This window comes from Schistocerca gregaria, chromosome 3 (assembly GCF_023897955.1).
Source record: "Schistocerca gregaria isolate iqSchGreg1 chromosome 3, iqSchGreg1.2, whole genome shotgun sequence".
NCBI classification, from domain to species: Eukaryota; Metazoa; Arthropoda; class Insecta; order Orthoptera; family Acrididae; genus Schistocerca; species Schistocerca gregaria.
The window spans coordinates 723,771,486-723,792,592 of record NC_064922.1 but is presented as its reverse complement, the minus strand read 5'-3'; the positions used below and the strand labels follow the sequence as shown (position 1 = coordinate 723,792,592).

Genomic DNA, 21,107 nt, shown 5'->3' with positions numbered 1-21,107 from the left:
TCTGGGTGAGGTATCGAATATATTGCTTCCCGCTACTTGTACCTCCCGAGGAGATCACGAATGTAAAATTAGAGAGATTCGAGCGCGCACAGAGGCTTTCCGGCAGTCGTTCTTCCCGCGAACTATACGCGACTGGAACAGGAAAGGGAGGTAATGCAGTGGCACGTAAAGCGCCCTCCACCACACACCATTGGGTGGCTTGCGGAGTATAAATGTAGATGTAAATGTAGATGTAACGTTATTTTGTGGATTACATTTGTAAGACGACAAGAATTTTTTTCTTTCTTTATTAGTATGAAATATATAGACTACAGAGTCCACAAATGTCAATAAGTACTTTCTGTGATAATAGAGGAAGGCGCAACCGTCACATTTTTCTCCGACCAGTAAGGAGATGCCTCGCTGTTCCGTATCGCCTATTGCTCTTCAGCTTTCGCTATGTCAGCATCTATCTATACTGTTCTTACGAACCATAAATGTGCTTAAGTTTATATAGAGTAACACCTTTCGCATTTATTTCTTTAACAACCTGAGCGTATTACCTATACCAGTCTGGAGAAACAGAAAGTCACAACAGAAACCAACAAACACTTCTCGGCTAATTTCAATTAACATTTCTGAGATAATGTCCTGCTGGGAAGTGGTGGGTGATTACGACTATACTCTTTACATTCCCTACCTTCCTACCACATTCGGAAGCAGGTAATGTAGGGGTTACAGCTCAGAACATAATAGCGAAATGGATATGCAGGTGTGATGTGGGGACAGGTTTTACTAACGGTTTTATTTATTTATTTATGTCAGAAAATTAATCCTTGGGGCATGCACAATAATGCACTTCTCAGAGAAGTTTCACAAGCCTCCATTGCTATCTTGTACCTGAGAACTTCAAGGTCCCTAGCGGCAGGGTCGAGTGTAACTGACTACACGCCTGTTGTTTCGCTGATCCAGGAGCGCAGAGCAGCGACATTGGCGTAGACGCCCGGGTAGTCGGCGCGAGCGCATTCGTGGCCCCAGGAAACGACGCCGTACTGAGTGGACCCCTCCACCAGGGGTCCGCCGCTGTCGCCAGAGCACGCGTCCTTGCCGCCCTCTGGATCGCCGGCGCAGATCATGCGCTCCGTGATGTCGAGACCGAGGCTCGCGTAACTGGCGGCGCACGAGGCTCTGTCCACGATGGAAGTCGTGACGGCCTGCAGCTGTTCAGCGGCCGGCCCATTGTACCAGAGCGCGCCCCACCCTGTGGCGGTCACCAGCGTGCCGGCTGCCGGCTCCGACGTCGCTAGGTTGACAGGCTGCCAACATACAGGAAGTAAATATTCTGACTCAGATATCTGTGTTTAAGGGGAGACGGTGGCAGAAATAATGAAAAATTTACAAATTATTTTTGTTTGCTTATTTGATGGTAAATATAATTTAGATTTTTAACTGTTTTCCGTATTGTCCTTTAGTTGCTTTAAATTCGTGGAGGTATGTGCCGTCTATGCAACTAAATGAAGGCAGTTTGTTTGTTGCCATACGCGTTTCGCTTCATTTATTTGGGAAGCATCATCAGTGGCCTGAAATACATGTTTCTTTTTATATATACAATAAGCGTATTATCTGCTAGATATAATCTGTTGATATACTACATTTTGTGGGTCTTTTTAGGTTAGAAGCAACTTTTGTAGCACAAGTTCCATAAAATGATGTATCTTTCGTTTTACTTACGATTTCCAGCGCTACTAACACATATATGTGTTTCTGGTGATGTATTTGCTGGTCTTCATGCTCCAGTTAGCCGAATCAGGTGTTGTTTAGCCATTTGTCACATCACATTTCACTTTCACTGCCATTTGGCGATCAACATATGTGTGTTTGCAGAGTGTAGTGTTGCCAACTGTTGTTATGTGTTTGTCTTTTGTTTCTGTTGTGTTTTGTGGTTTTCATTTGTTGTGTGTCTGTGTGTGTGTGTGTGTGCAATCCTCACTTTTTTGTATGAGTTTTTATGTGTGTGTGTAATTTGCTGAGTGCATTACTTTTCCTTTATTCTGTGGGTTCATATGTTTGTCTGTGAGTGTGTGTGTGTGTGTGTGTGTGTGTATGGGGGGGGGGGGGTAGGAGGGAGAGAGAGAGAGAAGAGGGAAAGGATATTCATTAATTATTTATCCTGGTTGCACTTCAGTTTGTTATTGTTTTGGTGGCTAGCATGATCAGCGAGTTATTGTTTATATTGATTTGGTCATTGATTACCTTCTTTTCCATTGCAATGGCTCTTTGTATGTGGAAGTTTTCTTGCAATGTCAGGAGGTTTTTGTTGTGATTATTCACTCTGATAACTGTCATGTCACATTCCATGTTGGATGGTTCATGTCCATGTTTTATCAGGTGTTCGGCAAAGGTAGAATGACTGTTCTCATATTTCCAACTTCTTATATGTTCTTTCTACCTAGTTTTAAAAAAAACTCATACAAAAAAGTGAGGATTGCACACACACACACACACAGACACACAACAAATGAAAACCACAAAACACAACAGAAACAAAAGACAAACACATAACAACAGTTGGCAACACTACACACTGCAAACACACATATGTTGATCGCCAAATGGCAGTGAAAGTGAAATGAGATGTGACAAATGGCTAAACAACACCTGATTCGGCTAACTGGAGCATGAAGACCAGCAAATACATCACCAGAAACACATATATGTGTTAGTAGCTCTGGAAATCGTAAGTAAAACGAAAGATACATCATTTTATGGAACTTGTACTACAAAAGTTGCTTCTAACCTAAAAAAACCGACAAAATGTAATATATCAACAGATTATATCTAGCAGATAATACGCTTATTGTATATATAAAAAGAAACATGTATTTCAGGCCACTGATGATGCTTCCCAAATAAATGAAGCGAAACGCGTATGGCAACAAACAAACTGCCTTCATTTAGTTGCATAGACGGCACATACCTCCACGAATAATTTAGATTATTATCCCAAATTTTTTCCTTGAAATTCTAACTACAAATAGCATAAAAAAATTAAAACCCTAAGCAGTTTAATGCGCCAAGCCCGCTTTTCTATTTACCAAATGGAGGAAAAATTTTATTGCAGAATTTGGCCTGTGAACCTAGAAAATATAGCTTTAGAAGGCTGTGACTTTTTGTATACATAACAGCAGTGTTGCAAAGAAGGCCGGTTCAATCAGTGTGGTATATATGGCTGTGGAGTGTTGTAAACAAGTTTCGTGCTGATCAGTGGAATTTGAGTGACACTTGATTTATTGTACCATTCTTTGTGCAAGGTTGAATCTGTTGATCCTTTTTTACAATTTCTAGGACTGGTAAAGTATTTAAACAATATAGTAAGTCCCATATTTCCAATATAAAGCGAAAAACTGACATTGAGGTTAGGGTCGGGCTTGCAGATGCAAACATTAGCTTGTCTCCAAGTGCATCTAAAATAAAACTTGGGACAGGGATTGTGTTAGAAGAAACAAATCATGACAGAAATATAGGTTTCAGAATCGTGGACCTGGCTGCAAGTGCTCTGTTTGTAGAGGAAATGTGAAGTTGGTTAATGATGGAAAGAGAGAAGGTTTGGTTTGCACATTGCACATTTTGTGTCAAAACTGTGATGCTGACAGACCATTCAAGACATCAAAGGTCAGTAAAAGAATCTATGAAGCCAATATGAGATTTGCTTATGGACTAAGATGTATAGGGATTGGAAGAGATGGTGGAAACCTGTTATGTGGTGTTATGAACATGCTTGGTCCTCCCCTACATTTTCTGCAATTAATACTGCTCTCCTCAGTGCAGTTGCAGAAGAAAGTGAACAGAGCATGAAAATGGCAGTCCTGGGGGTAATTCAAGAAAATTGTGAAGCAACTAATAGCAACGATATTCCTGTGACAGTTCCTGGATGAAGAGGGGGCATACTTCACGGCATGGAGTTTCAACAATCATTAGTGTCGACATTGGAAAAGTATTAGACTTAGAGATGATGTCTAAATATTCTTCTGCATGCTCCTTGCACAAGAAATATATTGATGCAGGTAAAGAAACAGAATGGCAAGAAGCCCATAAAGCTGTTTGTAGCAGAAATTATGCAGGATCCAGTGGTGGGATGGAAGCTGCAGGTATGAAATTCATTTTCCACAGATCTTTGCAAAAGTATTAAGTAAGATACGTACAGTATTTAGGAGATGGAGACTCCAGTGCCTTCAAGAATGTAGTTGAAAGTCAGCCCTATGGAAAAGATTGCACTATTGAGAGACTGGAGTGCTTAGGCCATATTCAGAAGAGGATGGGTGGACGACTCCAAAGACTAATTGCAGACAATAAAGGCAAGCTACTAGAGGATGGGAAGCCACTGGGAGGTAAAAACAGACTAACGAAGAAGAGACTTGACAGCCTACAAGTCTATTATAGTGCTGCAATTAGAAGTAACCTCACTAGTTTGGACAGTACGAGGACAGCAATGTGGGCCATTTGGTCTCATTACTTTTCGACAGACACTACACCTCAACATGGTCTCTGTTCTAATGAAGGGTTCAAATTTTTGAAAAGTTAGGGAAGGGGGAAGCTTATACCCATAAAAATAACCTTCCTTATGAGGTGTCAATGGCCATTAAACCAACTTTTAGAACACTGGCTTCACCAGAACTGCTAGAAAAATGTCTGCATGGGAAAACACAGAACCCAAGTGAAAGTTTCAATGCTCTTATTTTTAAAAGATGTCCAAAGACTGTGTTTGTTTCCAATTTGGTGGTGAAGATTTCTGCTTTGGAAGCTGCAGCAGTGTTTAATGATATGAATGTGGCAAGACTTCACATCCTCAGCAAGTTGGGCTTTACACCTGAAGTCTTCACTGAGCAGATACTGCTGGGCAGTTTTAGCTAAAGTACGATTTTTTTTAACTTTCATCCAAACTTTAAAATGATTTTTTTGCAACTTCAGGTTTTCTGCTTTCAGGAAAACATATATCAGAAAATACTGGAAGGATTGCAATGAAATTTGCCACACCTATTCTCTTACTTAGGAGCAGTATTTAAGTGGAACAAAATTTTAATCGAGATATTATACACAGTTTTGTGGTTAATAATATATTGAAAAGTTTGCTTGTAAAAAATGTTTGAATCCAAAATATCACAGAAAATAATAGCATTAATTTACCAAAAAGTTACTGCACCTAATTGTACACTTATTAGTGTAGATTATTTTACCACTAAAAAAATTTGCCAAATTTACCTCGAAATTATGAAAAAGTGTACCTTAAAATAATAATGCAATGAAATAATCAAAATTATCTCACTACATTAGATTGTTATTAAAAAGTATGAATTTAAAACAAATCATATTAGATCTCTATACATAAGTGTGCAAAATTTCAATGAGATTGAACAAAAAATGACAAAGATATGGATTTACAAAAATATCAGTGCAAGACTGCCACCATCTCCCCTTAAGACTGATTACCTTCAAGTTTCCAGTGGATTTTATCTGCACGGTTAAATGGCTCAAATGGCTCTGAGCACTATTGGACTTAACATATATGGTCATCAATCCCCTAGAACTTAGAACTACTTAAACCTAATTAACCTAAGGACATCACACAACAACCAGTCATCACGAGGCAGAGAAAATCCCTGACCCCGCCGGGAATCGAACCCGGGAACCTGGGCGTGGGAAGCGAGAACGCTACCGCACGACCACGAGCTGCAGGCTTTTATCTGCACGATCAGATTATACATAAACAAGGGGGAATCAAATGAAGAAACTTAAAAACGTAATAAACACAACGAATTTTCACTCTGGAGTGGATTGTGCGATGATTTGAAACCTCCTTGCAGATTAAAACTATGTGGCGGAAGGAGACTCGAACCTGAGACCTTCAGGGAATCCAAACCTGGAACCTTTGCCTATCGAGAGCAAGCGAGTCACCCACTCACCATTTTTTTTTCCAGGCGGGCTCCCGCCCCAGTCGTTCATGCAGAGGAAAGATCTTCGATCTGAAAATAATTCTAAACTACAAAGCTATTTGGAATACTCCGAACATATGCACTTTCATAAATGTCAAGAAGGCACACAATTCTGTTGACCAGCAATGCTTGTTCAACACTTTAGAAGAGCAGCGACTCGACCACGAAACACTACGACTAATCAAACAGACATTGACTGCCACAGCTTCGAAAATTCATATCATGGATGACATCTCATTTCTTCATGTTCAAAATTGTAGTATGCCAAGACGTATTGTTGTTCAACCTATTCCTGGACAAAGTATTAACGGAATGGGAAAAAGAACTGAAAATCCAAGGATACTGGAAACCAACATGACTGGGAAAATCCCAAGACAAAGAAATTTCAAACCTAACTTTCGCAGAAGAGCCTGACCATACTCAAGGATAACGAACATACAGCAACTAAACAAACAGAAATATTAAAGAATGTGGAGCAGTAGTTGGTCTGCAAAACTCCTTCCGAAAGTCTAAAATCTATGCTCAAAATTAAACATACAAAAATTAGGCACAAAATGCGGCAAGATAAACAGAGTTACACATTTCAAATATTTAGGTGAACTCCTCGAACCAACAGGAGGGAGAAAGGTCCCACGGAAGACTGGGCTACAAAAAAATGAATAGAGCTTACAGCAGAACACTACGTGTATAATGAGAAAAGCATGTCCATACAAACAAAGATCAGATACTACAACACAATAAACAAGTCTGAAATACTGCATGCAGGTGTGACTCTAACACTCCTTACGAAAAGTCACATGAATAGGCTACTGAAAGAAGAACGCAGAATCATGAGAAAAATTCTCGGTCCAAAGCTGACAGAAAAGGCACACAGATTACACTGTAGGGAAAACACAGAGAAGATGTCAAACCTAGCAGCAGATATCAGAAAAAGAAGGTTAAAGTTCAACAGGCATATCAGTAGCCTACCACCAACAAGACACACCAAGAGAATTCTGACATACTACGAGTGGTCAGGTCAACAGTGCCTTGGATCACACAACTCAAACTTGACCGAGAAAGAGCACAAATCGATCCAACAGAAACTGAAGACAGAAATATTTACAAGAAAAGATGTACAAGTGGAATGTTAAGTCAGAGAATAATGTCCCAAAGAAACCAGGGGCAAAAAGAGAAAAACTGAGAAAATCGTGAAAGATCAGAAAGAATTTTCAAATGAGGCAGAATGTTTTACGTGATCCTAAAGGATCTCAACACATATAATAATAATAATAATAATATACACTCCTGGAAATGGAAAAAAGAACACATTGACACCGGTATGTCAGACCCACCATACTTGCTCTGGACACTGCGAGAGGGCTGTACAAGCAATGATCACACGCACGGCACAGCGGACACACCAGGAACCGCGGTGTTGGCCGTCGAATGGCGCTAGCTGCGCAGCATTTGTGCACCGCCGCCGTCAGTGTCAGCCAGTTTGCCGTGGCATACGGAGCTCCATCGCAGTCTTTAACACTGGTAGCATGCCGCGACAGCGTGGACGTGAACCGTATGTGCAGCTGACGGACTTTGAGCGAGGGCGTATAGTGGGCATGCGGGAGGCCGGGTGGACGTACCGCCGAATTGCTCAACACGTAGGCGTGAGGTCTCCACAGCACATCGATGTTGTGGCCAGTGGTCGGCGGAAGGTGCATGTGCCCGTCGACCTTGGGCCGGACCGCAGCGACGCATGGATGCACGCCAAGACCGCAGGATCCTACGCAGTGCCGTAGGGGACCGCACCCCCACTTCCCGGCAAATTAGGGACACTGTTGCTCCTGGGGTATCGGCGAGGACCATTCGCAACCGTCTCCATGAAGCTGGGCTACGGTCCCGCACACCGTTAGGCCGTCTTCCGCTCACGCCCCAACACCGTGCAGCCCGCCTCCAGTGGTGTCGCGACAGGCGTGAATGGAGGGACGAATGGAGACGTGTCGTCTTCAGCGATGAGAGTCGTTTCTGCCTTGGTGCCAATGATGGTAGTATGCGTGTTTGGCGCCGTGCAGGTGAGCGCCACAATCAGGACTGCATACGACCGAGGCACACAGGGCCAACACCCGGCATCATGGTGTGGGGAGCGATCTCCTACACTGGCCGTACACCTCTGGTGATCGTCGAGGGGACACTGAATAGTGCACGGTACATCCAAACCGTCATCGAACCCATCGTTCTACCATTCCTGGACCGGCAAGGGAACTTGCTGTTCCAACAGGACAATGCACGTCCGCATGTATCCCGTGCCACCCAACGTGCTCTAGAAGGTGTAAGTCAACTACCCTGGCCAGCAAGATCTCCGGATCTGTCCCCCATTAATGATGATTGGGACTGGATGAAGCGTCGTCTCACGCGGTCTGCACGTCCAGCACGAACGCTGGTCCAACTGAGGCGCCAGGTGGAAGTGGAATGGCAAGCCGTTCCACAGGACTACATACAGCATCTCTACGATCGTCTCCATGGGAGAATAGCAGCCTGCATTGCTGCGAAAGGTGGATATACACTGTACTAGTGCCGACATTGTGCATGCTCCGTTGCCTGTGTCTATGTGCCTGTGGTTCTGTCAGTGTGATCATGTGATGTATCTGACGCCAGGAATGTGTCAATAAAGTTTCCCCTTCCTGGGACAATGAATTCCCGGTGTTCTTATTTCAATTTCCAGGAGTGTACATGTGTACACATTTTTAGATGATGTATTTATTATTTTTGCAGAGCATTTTATTCTCTTGACTCAGAACTGTTTCCTTAAATTGCTAACCGCGATGACGACAGCGCATCGTTCTGGGACACATCGTGTTCATAGAAGCTCCAGCATGCCATGAAATTAGCCGAAAACTTCAGTAGGTGCGGAATCCGAGCAATGAAGTCCACGCAAGTGTCGAATGCGGTATCACAAACTACATTCTTCATCGTCCAAGCACGATTTACGACCCGCTCTCACAGCTGTACTTCTGCCAGTAGCTCATCTCCGACCACGCAAACTTCCCACAAGTTCTCCCGCATAGCTTGCAGGACTAGCACCCCCGGAAAAAAGGATATGCGAGAACATGACCTAATCACAGCCTGATGGATTGTTTCCAGAATAAATTTTCACTCTGTAGTGGAGTGTGACTGATTTGAAACTTCGTGACAGATAAAAACTTCGTGTCGTAACTACACTCTAACCTGGGACCTTTGCCTTTCGGGGCACGTAAACTACCTACGGAACAATCCAAGCACGACTGCCAATTGTCCTCAGAGCCTTACTTCCACCAGTGCATCATCTCCTACCTTTCAGACTTCATGGACGTTCACCTTCATTCCTTGCAGGGCTACAGCTTATGTCCTCTTTCCCAGGAGTACTATTCCCGCAAGGTATGCAGCAGATTATCTGGGAAGTTCGGTAGGTATGAGATAAGATACTGGCGGCTCTAAAGCTGTGAGGGTGGCTCATGAGTCGTCCTCGGGTACCTCAGTCGGTAGAGCACTTGTCTGCGATAGGCAAAAGTTCAAGTCATGGCACGGCAAACGTAATAAACATTTGATTTCCCGCCATATTTTTCTATTAAATGCGTACAGTTACCAGTGCTTTATTGAACGCCAAACGTGTGACAGCATATTGTACAGAAGCGAAAGTCTGCCACAATGCCAGTTTACAATTGCTGCACTGCTTGCGACTTGTTCCAAAAAGTAGTAGTGTTCTCCGTTTTTTGAGCAGTGAAGGTACGAATCCATCGGCGAATGACAGTCCAATGTGGTGAGGCATGTTTATCTCTGCAGCAAGCCTAATCGTGGAGTGTGAAGGTCAGAAACTATATGACGGGAGGTAGACGGTCCCCCGCCCACATCAGGCGTACTGTGCTGTGACAACAATTTACTGCAGCATCTGAAGCCATTGTGGTGGACAGTGGCCATGTCTCGGTGGATGAAATACCATTAATCATGGCTGACTACGTCACATTTTCTTGAAGTGCTTAGTTCTGCAAAGTGTCTGCAACAGTCGTGTCATGACATCTCAATCCAGAACTGAAAGGGCGATGCCTTGACGTCTACAAAGAACTTCTGCGCTGCTTCGAAGGAGAAGGTGATATTGACAATCATTGCAGGGATGAAAGATGAGTCCACTACCACCAACCCTAAGCCGAGACAGCTAGCATGTAATGGCTCTAGTCTTGATCTCCAAAACCTAAAAAATTCTGCATGCAACAATTTGCTAACTCTCTGTTGGGATGTCGCACGCCTAGGAGAATCATCATCACCACTCCATCATAATGCGATTTGGTGAAAAATCATCTTCGACATGCTATCAGATCGAGTCGATGTGGATGTCTGACTTCAGATGTCATTTTTCAGCATGACAATACGCGGCCTCATACTACATGTGCAACAGTTGCAATCATTCCAGATCTTCACTTTGATACTCTTCCTCATCCGCCACGAGGGCGAGTCAAATGAAAACCTTAAATTTGTAATAACAAATCGAAAGTTCGCGCGCCGGCCGTTGTGACCAACCGGTACTAGTCGCTTCAGTCTGGAACTGCGCTGCTGCTATGGTCGCACGTTCGAATCCTGCCTTGGGCATGAATGTGTGTGATGTCTGTAGGTTAGTTAGGTTTAAGTAGTTCTAAGTTCTAAGGAACTGATGACCTCAGATGTTAAGTCCCATAGTGCTCAGAGCCATTTGAACCATTTGTAATTTCGCGCCGTTATCCTGTAAGTTGCTAAGCGTGCTACAAACAGCGTGCAGAATGGCCTGTAGATAGCAGCACAGCGCAGATGCACACATACCGTCGCAGTATCGGTATAAAGATGGCTTCTCCACTTGCGAGTTGCAGCAGGGAAGAACAGAGTTCTGTTATTCGGTTTCTGTGTAGTGAAGGTGTGAAACCTATTGAAATTCATCGAAGAATGAAGGTTCAGTACGGTGATGCATGTTTGTCACAGAAGCCAATCTATGAATGGAGTAGGAAGTTCGCAAATGGTGTGACTTCACTGGCAGATGCTCCTCGTCCAGGTCAGGCACAACGAGTTGTGACTCCGCAGAACATTGCAGCAGTTGAAGCCATAGTGAAGGAAAACGGCCGAGTGACACTGAATGACATTGCAGCATGTTTACAGATTCATGGATCAGCACACCACATTGTTCATGATGTGCTCCAGTTTCACAAAGTGTCTGCAAGATAGGTGCCATGGCAGCTGACTCCTGAAATGAGAGAACAATATGTTGATGCTTGTAAAGAGCTTCTTCGGTGCTTTCAACGAGAAGATGGTGGCTTCCTTACAAGAATCGTTACTGGGGACGAAACCTGGGTTCACTTCCACCAACCGAAAATGAAGAGCGCGAGCAAGGAATGGCGCCATTCCTCGTCACCAAAACCAAAGAAGTTTCGAACAGAACCATCAGCAGGAAAGGCTATCTATGCTGACTCTCTTTTGGGACGAAAAAGGCGTCATTTTGGAGCATTACATTCCTAGTGGAACCACTGTCACCAGTGCATCATACACAGATCTCCTAAAAAATGATCTGAAGCCTGCAATCAAATCAAAGCGACGTGGATTGCTTTTGCAACATGATAATGCAAGGCCCCACACTGCCCATACAACAATTGCAACAATCACAGGCCTGCATTTTGAGTGTCTTCCTCATCCACCATACGCACCAGACCTTGCCCCAAGTGGTTTCCATATGTTTGGACCACTCAGAGACACAATGGGAGGAAAGAAGTTCCTTTGTGATGAAGAGGTACGCCACGTGGTGCATGAATGGTTGTGTGGACTACCAAAAGAATTTTTTTCTTAATAATATATGAACTTTGTAAGTGCTGGAGGACTTGCATTGAGCGAGGGGAGATTATGTTGAAAAGTAATACAGCTTTGTACCACTTCTGCACAATAAATAATATTTAAAAAGTATTTAAGGTTTTCATTTGACTCACCTTCATATTTCATAAACATATAAAATTATCGAAATCAGGATGTCCAGGGCCGATAGTATTCATAGCGCTAGCTCTGACGTCACTGATGTCCCTCTGCAAAACAACTATTCGTATCCACAAGTCCTATAGACTTGTATAACAGTGACTGCATGTCGGGAGATGGGTGTAGGTCTGTGTGTGACTCCCCTTAGCTGCTGCAGGATAGATATTGGTTATGTCAATACGAATTTCTTTTTCTTATTTCCTGGAAATCGCGATGAGAATACGTGTTCTGATTTGGTGCAAACTAGTAAAATTAGAAGACCGAAATGCCTATTGGAAATTTAATTGGCTTAGCCATAGTGCCAAACACGACGATTTTTAACACTTTCACTTAAAAAATACTGTCCGCAATCTGAGGTGCTATTCACTTTATCAATGGAACAGTCCAAAAAAGAATTTCACGGTAGAATAAAGAAACGAACCGAACACGTTTTGAGCGCCGACTTATCTGAAATTACACTTTACTTCCCTGCAGCAGGACAAATGCATCTCCATATTGTTTTGGAAGTCTTTGCCAGATTCCAAACAAAATTTGATTGTCACTTATTTCACTTTTTTTTTCTTTTCTTTTTTGGCTTCGGCCTAGGAACATCCATCAACTTACATATGCTTGAACCAATATTCATAATGTAATCTAAATGCACAGATTTGTAGCTACCACCCGCCTTGTGTAATCTCTCTCCCATAAACACACACACACTAATGTCCATATATATCACAGATGTACACATTTTATACGATGATTATCATATATCAGGTATGTACACATTTTGTTCAACGATTATCATCGTCAATTTAAAAAGTAAACTACAACTGGTATCACATCAACCAGCGTTCAACTCATAGGCTGATGCGCAGTAGCCTATTTCCAAAGTGTTCAGTCCTCTCTTCAGATCTTTGTCGCTTCTGCAACCCTTTAGTCTCTTTCCTGGTCAATATATTTTAGCCTGCCTCAGCATACGATATTTTTCTCACTAATGTCCCTTATAAAATTGTCTTTAACTGTCTTCATGCCCTAGTACCGTATATAGCTAATCAACACATCCTCCCCCCAAGTAAATACCTTCGTTATATCAGCCTTCACTCTCAACCATGGCAAGACTTTTCTTTTGTTATTCAGTCTACCCCTGATTCTTTCATTGTTCTCCTATAGCACCCTACTTCTAACACAGCAATTACTTCCTTTTCTGCTATTCTTTTTATTCATATCTCACTTTTCTATAGCATTACACTCCAAATAAAAGTCCCACTTCAGATCTAATATTTTCTGAAGCAAACTATTTTTCTTTCTTGTTGGATGATAATTTTGATTGACATACAGGTTGAGATCATTCACAGAAAACCAGTTAATGGTACTTTGAAGAATGTTAACAATTTTACATATATGAGGAACAATAGTGGCCCTAAGATTCAGGCTTGGGGAACCCCATATGTGATTTCTCCCCCATCGGAATTATGCACCCAGATTATATTTGGTGAATTACTAAACACAGCTTTTTGCATTCTTTTGGTTAGATATGACATTATCCATTGATTGGCTATATTCTCAGTCCCAAAAAACCTCACTTTATCTAGGTGAATACCATCATTCACATTTCAAATGCTTCAGGTAAGCAGTAGATAATGCCAGACACTACTGCTTTTATTATTTGATGCCTGTCAAATTCAGTGAGTAACATGAAATTTTACAATCATTAAATAACAATACAGCACCAGCCGATATTTTCTGCAATGGATCTAAGGCATTGACTGCATGAATGTCAGTATTTCCCTACACAGATTGAAGCTTTTTGGGACTGATGGTACAGCCAACCAGTGGATAATGCCATATCTAACCAAAATAATGCAGAAAGTCGTACTTAGTAATTCAACCAAAAAGGTGCAGGGGCATAATTCTGTTTAGGGCCACTTGAAATAGCCATGCATTCTGAAGCACCTTGTCACAGTTTGTGCGACTCTCCCCATCGGAGGTTTGAGTTCTCCTTGGGCATGGGTGCGTGTGTTGTTCTTAGTGTAAGTATAAATTTGATTAAGTAGTGTGTAAGCTTAGGGACCGATGACCTAGCAGTTTGGTCCCATAGGATCTTACCACAAATTTCCAATTTTCTGTCTAGGAAGAAATCACATGTAGGGTTCCACAAGGCTCAATCTTCAGTCCACTATTGCTCCTTGTATGTATAAACGATCTTCAATTTAATAGACAACAAGCAGAATTAGTTCTTCTTGCAGATGATACTGTCATTGTAATCAATCCAAGCATGCATAGAGAAACAGAAGAAATTGTGAAAAATGTTCTTAAAAGTATCATTCACTTGGTTCCTGTGAATGGTCTCATCCTCAATTTTAAAAAGAGAGAACATGTTTAGTTCTACACGTCTGGGGTACTACATCAATGATAAGTGTAACACATGGTGAGAAAATAATAAACATGGGGGATACTTCAAAATTCTTTGGTGTCTATACTGATGAGAATTTAAAGTGGAAAAAGAGCATTTTGGAACTCTTAAAACTTCTTAGTTCAGCCACATTTGTACTTAGAATCACTACAAACTTGGGGGAGAGACAAGTCAGTAAGTTGATATATTTTCTACATTTTCAGTCAAGAATTTCATATGAAATAATGTTCTGGGGAAACTCACCTTTAAGAAAGGAAGTTTTCATTGCTCAAATACATGCTATAAGAATAATATAGGGTGCCCACCCACAATCATCTTGTAGACATATATTTAACGATTTGGGCATTCGGACTGCTGATACTGTCATGCCGTTTGTTGTAATTAATCCACTGCAGTATGAAAGGAACGCTGATATATATACTTGCGATACCAGAAGGAAAAATGACATAGGCATACAGACACTGTACATTTCTCGTGAGAAATTCGAGTTGTGTGGACGACGAGATCTCCATTTTTTAAACTGGACTCTATGTCAGGGTGGAGTTGTAGTTATATGTCCCAGTTCTAACTGCTTGTCTCAGAGTGTGCCGCCGCCAGTGGCAGGAGTCTTCAAGAGGCTTCGGTTGAGAGGAAAGCTGCAGCTTAGTCTCGTGTGACCAGCTGGGTACAAAGAATGCTCTGACCTGTCAGCTCTTACCCGCAGCCATGGGGGCAAGTCCTGGCGGCGGTGCTCATGACACCATCTGTGTGAGTGAATAGTATGCTGGCTGTGCACCAACCGAAAAGGCATGTGTATTACGTGAGAAGGTTCAATATGGTGATTGTTTGCACTGGTCGATTATTCCTGCCATATAACTTTATCAGTTGATGGCAGTCACAGTGACGCTCTACAGCCTCTGAGCAAATGGTATGGCTGGCATGTGGATACTGGGGGATGGGTATGCAACTGACAGCGTTACTGATGCACCAGTGGGTCTGTAGTCTTCTCCTAGCTGACATGGCCACGGCTCCTGGCACTCCTACAATTGGTGGTGGTGAGCTCTTCGCCATAGGGAGCGTGTGTGATCAGAAGGTTTTCTTCGCCAGATGTGTTTAGTGCAAAATGGAAACGTTGCGGTGATGGTAGGCCTTACAGTGCTTGTGTTATCAAACTTTGGTGCCTTCAAGACCTCAGATGTATTTAGCTCTACGATCCATTTATAGCCGAAATTTAATCAGTTGATTTGCTAAATGTATACGTGTAACTCTCAAAGGCTGAAAATATGTTATATTACAAAGAAGAATCATTGGAAGGTGGTGCAGAGTTTTAACCATTCTATTTGACCTATAGCCTCCAGAGCTTGTTGCTCTACCTTGTCTTCTGTAAACTGTTAAACGATTAATTTGCTAGGATAGCGCAAATGGATTATTTCTTGTCATTTTTGATGTCACAAGTGTGCCAGCTCCCCCTTTGCCTCCAGCGTTAGTCAATAGGAACACACAATTCTGAAGAGCGACGAAAACCTCAGTCTGTGTACTTAGACACATTGGTTCAGGCAGGTGTTCACACAAACAGGCCGTAACCGCTTGAGAGAGAGAGAGAGGTACAGACAGGAAACGAGTCTGGAATTTCCTGGTCCAAGGAATGTCTCCACCTGATGCTTTGTTCAGGGGGTCGCAACGACAAATGGATGTCCCTCAGGCAGGTAGACACACAAAATATCAGACTGGTATCGACGTGTTCCCGCTGGTAGCGGACTGTGCAGTCCCTGACAGTGGTTTTTGTGTGGCATTCTGTGCAGCCCTCAATCTCACGTTTAGCATGGATGTTGGGTTTCTTGGGCATGCTCAGTCTCACAGTAGCTCCCCTCGCGACCGCATGGTGACGCTAGTGGCGTGTGCTGGTGCTCACGATCTCGGAACTCACCAGTACCTCACAGGTTTCCACAGCAAACGAAGTTGTCAGCACTCAGGGCACTGCCCAGTGCTGGCACCACCTGGCTGGCAGACACAGATGACAGTCGCCTGGTGTTTGGCCAGCTAACAAAGGCATGGACAATCGAAAACAGCGGCTAATACAACACAGTCCATCCCATTCCTTGGTGCTTTCAGTTATTGGTCATGGAAATGGTGGGCTAGGGATTCAGATGTGAGGTCTACCCCAGTGGCAGAGGGGAGGGGAGGAGCTCTGTCGCTCAGAAGCTGATTAAATAAAGAATATCCTCGTTGAATATATTATTGCATCAACTCACATTGATTTGATTTCTGTTGTGAGAACCTTGCTGTCCAGCTGTTTGGCGCAGACTGAGTCTTTCAGCAATTTCCAAATGGGGTGGGATGGGTGTAAGAGAGGGAGGAGAGGGGAAGGCTGTGAAATTTTAAAAAAGAGGGAGAAATGGCTCAGAACTGAACTGGGGAGAGGGAGGAGGAGTGGCAGGGGAGGGGTGGGGGTTTGTCAGGAGAACAGATTATCCCCAAGGGGTCATGTGTCAACTCCAGGGTGTCATAAATCAGTTAGCATAACGATAAGTCAAGTCTGAGGGAGGAGAGCTGGAGGGAAACCATTTAACAGAACGATAAGTTAAAGGATCCCTGGGGCAAGGAGGGGTAGCGGTTATGTGAAAAACCACTTAGTAGAACAATAGGTTAAGGGGAAGGGTGGGGGGAAAGGGAGTGGTGCTTTAATTGAAAAATTTAATTAACTAGAAAGTCCATTTGATATCAAAAGTGCTTCAGAATCCGCCTTGCCACACTACCCCTACCATATCTGTATTAATCACTGAGCTCCGCAGGCAACATTGATATGATACATATATTAATTTAAACATTTTCTGTTTATTACAGTGAAAATCAAAACATCAGCGTCACAGTCATGTCAACAACCTGTTTTCTACTTGTACTGCCTTACCACTCAATTTTTCTATTTCAACAGTCGGAAACAAGTTCTCTTGCACCACAGATGTATTACACATTTACTACTAAATACGAAGGGGGTTCAATAAATAATGCAAAACTTCTTTTCTGAAAGCAGATTTGTTTTACAGGATTCTAATACACAGTATTATTCCCCACTCTTTTAGCTACAAAATCCTATTTCTCAGCATAATCTCCGTTCAATGTGACAGCCTCAAGGCACCATAGTGCGAGGGCCTGCATGCTCGCGTAGTACCCCTCTACTGATCTGCTTACAAGCCAATGTCTTGCTTCATCAGTACCTTCCCCATCTTCGAGGTTCAGCTTCCCACAGGATGCATACTTCATTGGGTCCAACAGACGAAGTCGGAAGGTGCAAGATCTGGGCTGTAGGGTGGGTGAGGAAAAAGAGTCCAATGAAGTTTTGTGAGCTCTTCTCGGTTGCTCAGTCTAATGTGAGGCCTTGCTTTGTCATGGAAAAGGAGAACATATTTTCCAGAACGGAATTTTCGCTCTGTATTGGAGTGTGCGCTGATGTGAAACCTCCTGGCAGATTAAAACTGTGTGCCAGACCGAGACTCGAACTCAGGAACTTTGCCTTTTAAGGGCAAGTGCTCTACCAACTGAGCTACCCAATGACAAGTCACGGCCTCTCCTCACAGCTTTATTTCCGGCACTACTTTGTCTCCTAACCTTCCAAACTTCACAAAAGTTCTCCTGCGATGCTGAAGAACTAACACTCCTGGAAGAAAGGATATTGCGCGGACATGGCTTGCCACAGCCTAGGGGATATTTCCAGAATGAAATTTTCACTCTGCAGTGGAATGTGCGCTGGTATGAAACTTCCCAGCAGATTAAAACTGTGTGCTGAATCGCAGGAAGAGTTGTGAAGATTGGAAGATAGGAGACAAATTACTGCCGGAAGTAAAGCTGTGGGGAGTAGAACACTTGCCTGCGAAAGGCAAAGTTCCCGAGGTCGAGTCTCGGTCCTGCACACAGTTATAATATGCCAGGAAGTTTCAGAACATAGTTTGCATTTTCATGGCGACAAACACGTTGCAGTAATCACAGCTGTATACCACCGGCTAGCAAGCGGGAGGACAGATTTGTGCGACCTTGTTGCGATGGTGACAGATGTCTCGCCCAACGACTCGCAGTGTTTTTGTTCCCTGCCAGGTCTCTGTAGACATTCTGCAAGCACTTTGAAGGTCTGCTATGCTCTGGTTTTCCTCCCAATGAAACTCAAAGAGAGCTCTCTTCTTGGCATGCACTTTCGTTACAAACGTCGTTTCGAAGGCCACGTATAACCCCACCACGTATCGAAACTTCATGAAAGTATAGGGGCTGAAACGGAAATCTTCCACAATATCCCATAATAAATTCAGCAATTTTTCAACAGAAATTGGCCGGGAAAAAATGTATTGCATTACCTACTGAATAAAAGAAAATAATAAAGGGAAAATGTACGTAAACAGCCCCTCCCCCTAGAGCGACACCTTTAGCCTGTATATTATCGTACACATACATCCAAATCATTATTCGCTGTTAATTATGATACACTCAGTAAATTACTGAAGGCGCTGGAACTGCTAGACGGAAATCAATGAAAAGATTAGCACAAAACCGGAACAGATGTAAGACTTCATCAACACAGTCGAAGATTTGTCACATAAAAAGCGCTAGTGGTCGATATGTGAAACCAAAAACAGGAACACTGTTTTGTAAGAAAGAAAAATCACCTGTAGCCCTCTCTTCAGAACAGCTGTATCGCTGTATATTGTCATCAAGAAAGCTACAAAAATCTAAGAAATATTCCTTTTTGACTGAAACTATGGATTCCAAACCAATATTTTGAGACTTGTGACATGGTGAAACATATTTTCTTAAAGTGTTAAAAAGACGAGTGACTGGAATACTGATAATGGAAATCAGTGCCTCTTAGCGCTTAACATAAAGACGGATGTGTGAAGAGATATGATAACGTGTGTGGTCATGTTATTAATGGGCAACGTAGATAATAAATTAAGTGGTTCGATTTCAAGATAGATTGCAAAAGCACGGTACTCACGAACTAAATATTTAAAACCAGAAGGAATTTTCACTCTGCAGCGAAGTCTGTGCTGATTTGAAACATCCTAACATATTATGATTGTTTGCCAGATGTGGACTCGAACCTGGGACCTTTGACTCTTTGACTTCCCTGGGCAGTGCTCTGTATTTAAAGCAGAAATGCAGCTGAGCGCTGACGCAGAACTGCATTTTACGTTTATTATCTCTTACTGGAAGGGAAGCAGTGGTTGGGAAGGGACTGCGACAGGGTTGTAGCCTCTCCCCGGTGTTATTCAGTCTGTACATTGAGCAAGCAGTAAAGGAAACAAAAGAAAAATTCGGAGTAGGTATTAAAATCCATGGAGAAGAAATAAAAACTTTGAGGTTCGCCGATGACATTGTTATTCTGTCAGAGACAGCAAAAGACTTGGAAGAGCAGTTGAAGGGAATGGACAGTGTCTTGAAAGGAGGATGTAAGATGAACATCAACAAAAGCAAAACGAGGATAATGGAATGTAGTGGAATTAAGTCGGGTGATGCTGAGGGAATTAGATTAGCAAATGGGATACTGAAAGTAGTAAAGGAGTTTTCCTATTTGGGGAGCAAAATAACTAATGATGGTAGAAGTAAAGAGGATATAAAATGTAGACTGGCAATGGCAAGGAAAGCGTTTCTGAAGAAGAGAAATTTGTTAACATCGAGTATAGATTTAAATGTCAGGAAGTCATTTCTGAAAGTATTTGTATGGAATGTAGCCATGTATGGAAGTGAAACATGGACGATAAATATTTTAGACAAGAAGAGAATATAAGCTTTCGAAATTTGGTGCTACAGAAGAATGTTGAAGATTAGGTGGGTAGATCACGTAACTGATGAGGAGGTATTGAATAGGATTGGGGAGAAGAGAAGTTTGTGGCACCACTTGACTAAAAGAAGGGATAGGTTGGTAGGACATGTTCTGAGGCATCAAGGGATCACCAATTTAGTACTGGAGGGCAGCGTGGAGGTTAAAAATCGTAGAGGGGGACCAAGAGATGAATACGTTAAGCAGATTGAGAAGGATGTAGGCTGCAGTAGGTACGGGGAGATGAAGAAGCTTGCACAGGATAGAGTAGCATGGAGAGCTGCATCAAGCCAGTCTCTGGACTGAAGACCACAACAACAACAATGCCAGATGTGAACGCAAACCTGGGACCTTTGACTTCCGCGGACAGTACTCTGTATTTAAAGCAGGAATGCAGCTGAACGCTGACGGAGAACTGCATTTTACGTTTATTATCTCTGACTGCGCACCAAGTGAAATACGTTACCTGGGTTCTGTCGTTAAAAGGAATCTCGGCCAAGATGTCGACAACACCGATGTCGTAGTCCGCCGTGTCTTCGCTGTAGCTGGAGTGGTAGACCACTGTGTAGGCGTCAAACACGCTGCCGCCGGTGCCGCGCGCCGAGCTGCCGACCCGGGCTCCGTACGAGGTGGTGGTGCCGGTGAGGCAGTGCGCCGCCGTCAACACCCACCTGACGCTGAGGACGGAGCCGCCGCACACGTCCTCGCCGCCGTACACGACAGCGGCCGTCCACGGGTACTGGGTGATGTCCACCGCCTCGCCGCCCACTATACGGCCGCCGGGGTCGGCTCGCACTCTTCGCGACTTCCAGGAAGGCGCGGCGCTGCAGACGGCAGCCAGCAGGCACAGGGCGAGTGTCCACTTCAGCATCTCTCGTTCCAGCTCTGCACGCCTCCGGTTGTCGGTCGTTTTTTATACCCACCTGCTTAATCAGTTATCGAGATCAGTACAGTGGCACCGCAA

At 43.2% G+C, this 21,107-nt stretch overlaps 1 protein-coding gene across 1 annotated transcript; it reads right to left on the bottom strand.

Moving 5' to 3' along the window:
• Positions 1–263: 263 nt before the first annotated feature.
• LOC126355032 (trypsin alpha-3-like) lies at positions 264–21,024 on the bottom strand. Its single transcript, XM_050005179.1, has 2 exons — positions 20,610–21,024; positions 264–1,295 (listed from the first exon to the last, which is right to left on the bottom strand). The coding sequence occupies exons 1-2, from the start codon at positions 21,012–21,014 to the stop codon at positions 924–926; spliced, it is 777 nt and encodes a 258-aa protein (XP_049861136.1). The 5' UTR covers positions 21,015–21,024; the 3' UTR covers positions 264–923.
• Between the last annotated feature and the right edge of the window lie 83 nt (positions 21,025–21,107).

Excerpts from the sequence above, each read along its gene's own strand:
- LOC126355032 (XM_050005179.1), bottom strand. The coding sequence starts at position 21,014 with ATGCTGAAGTGGACACTCGCCCTGTGCCTGCTGGCTGCCGTCTGCAGC. Across the intron at positions 1,296-20,609 it reads CTTTTAACGACAGAACCCAG|CCTGTCAACCTAGCGACGTC; the intron begins GTAACGTATTTC and ends GTATGTTGGCAG.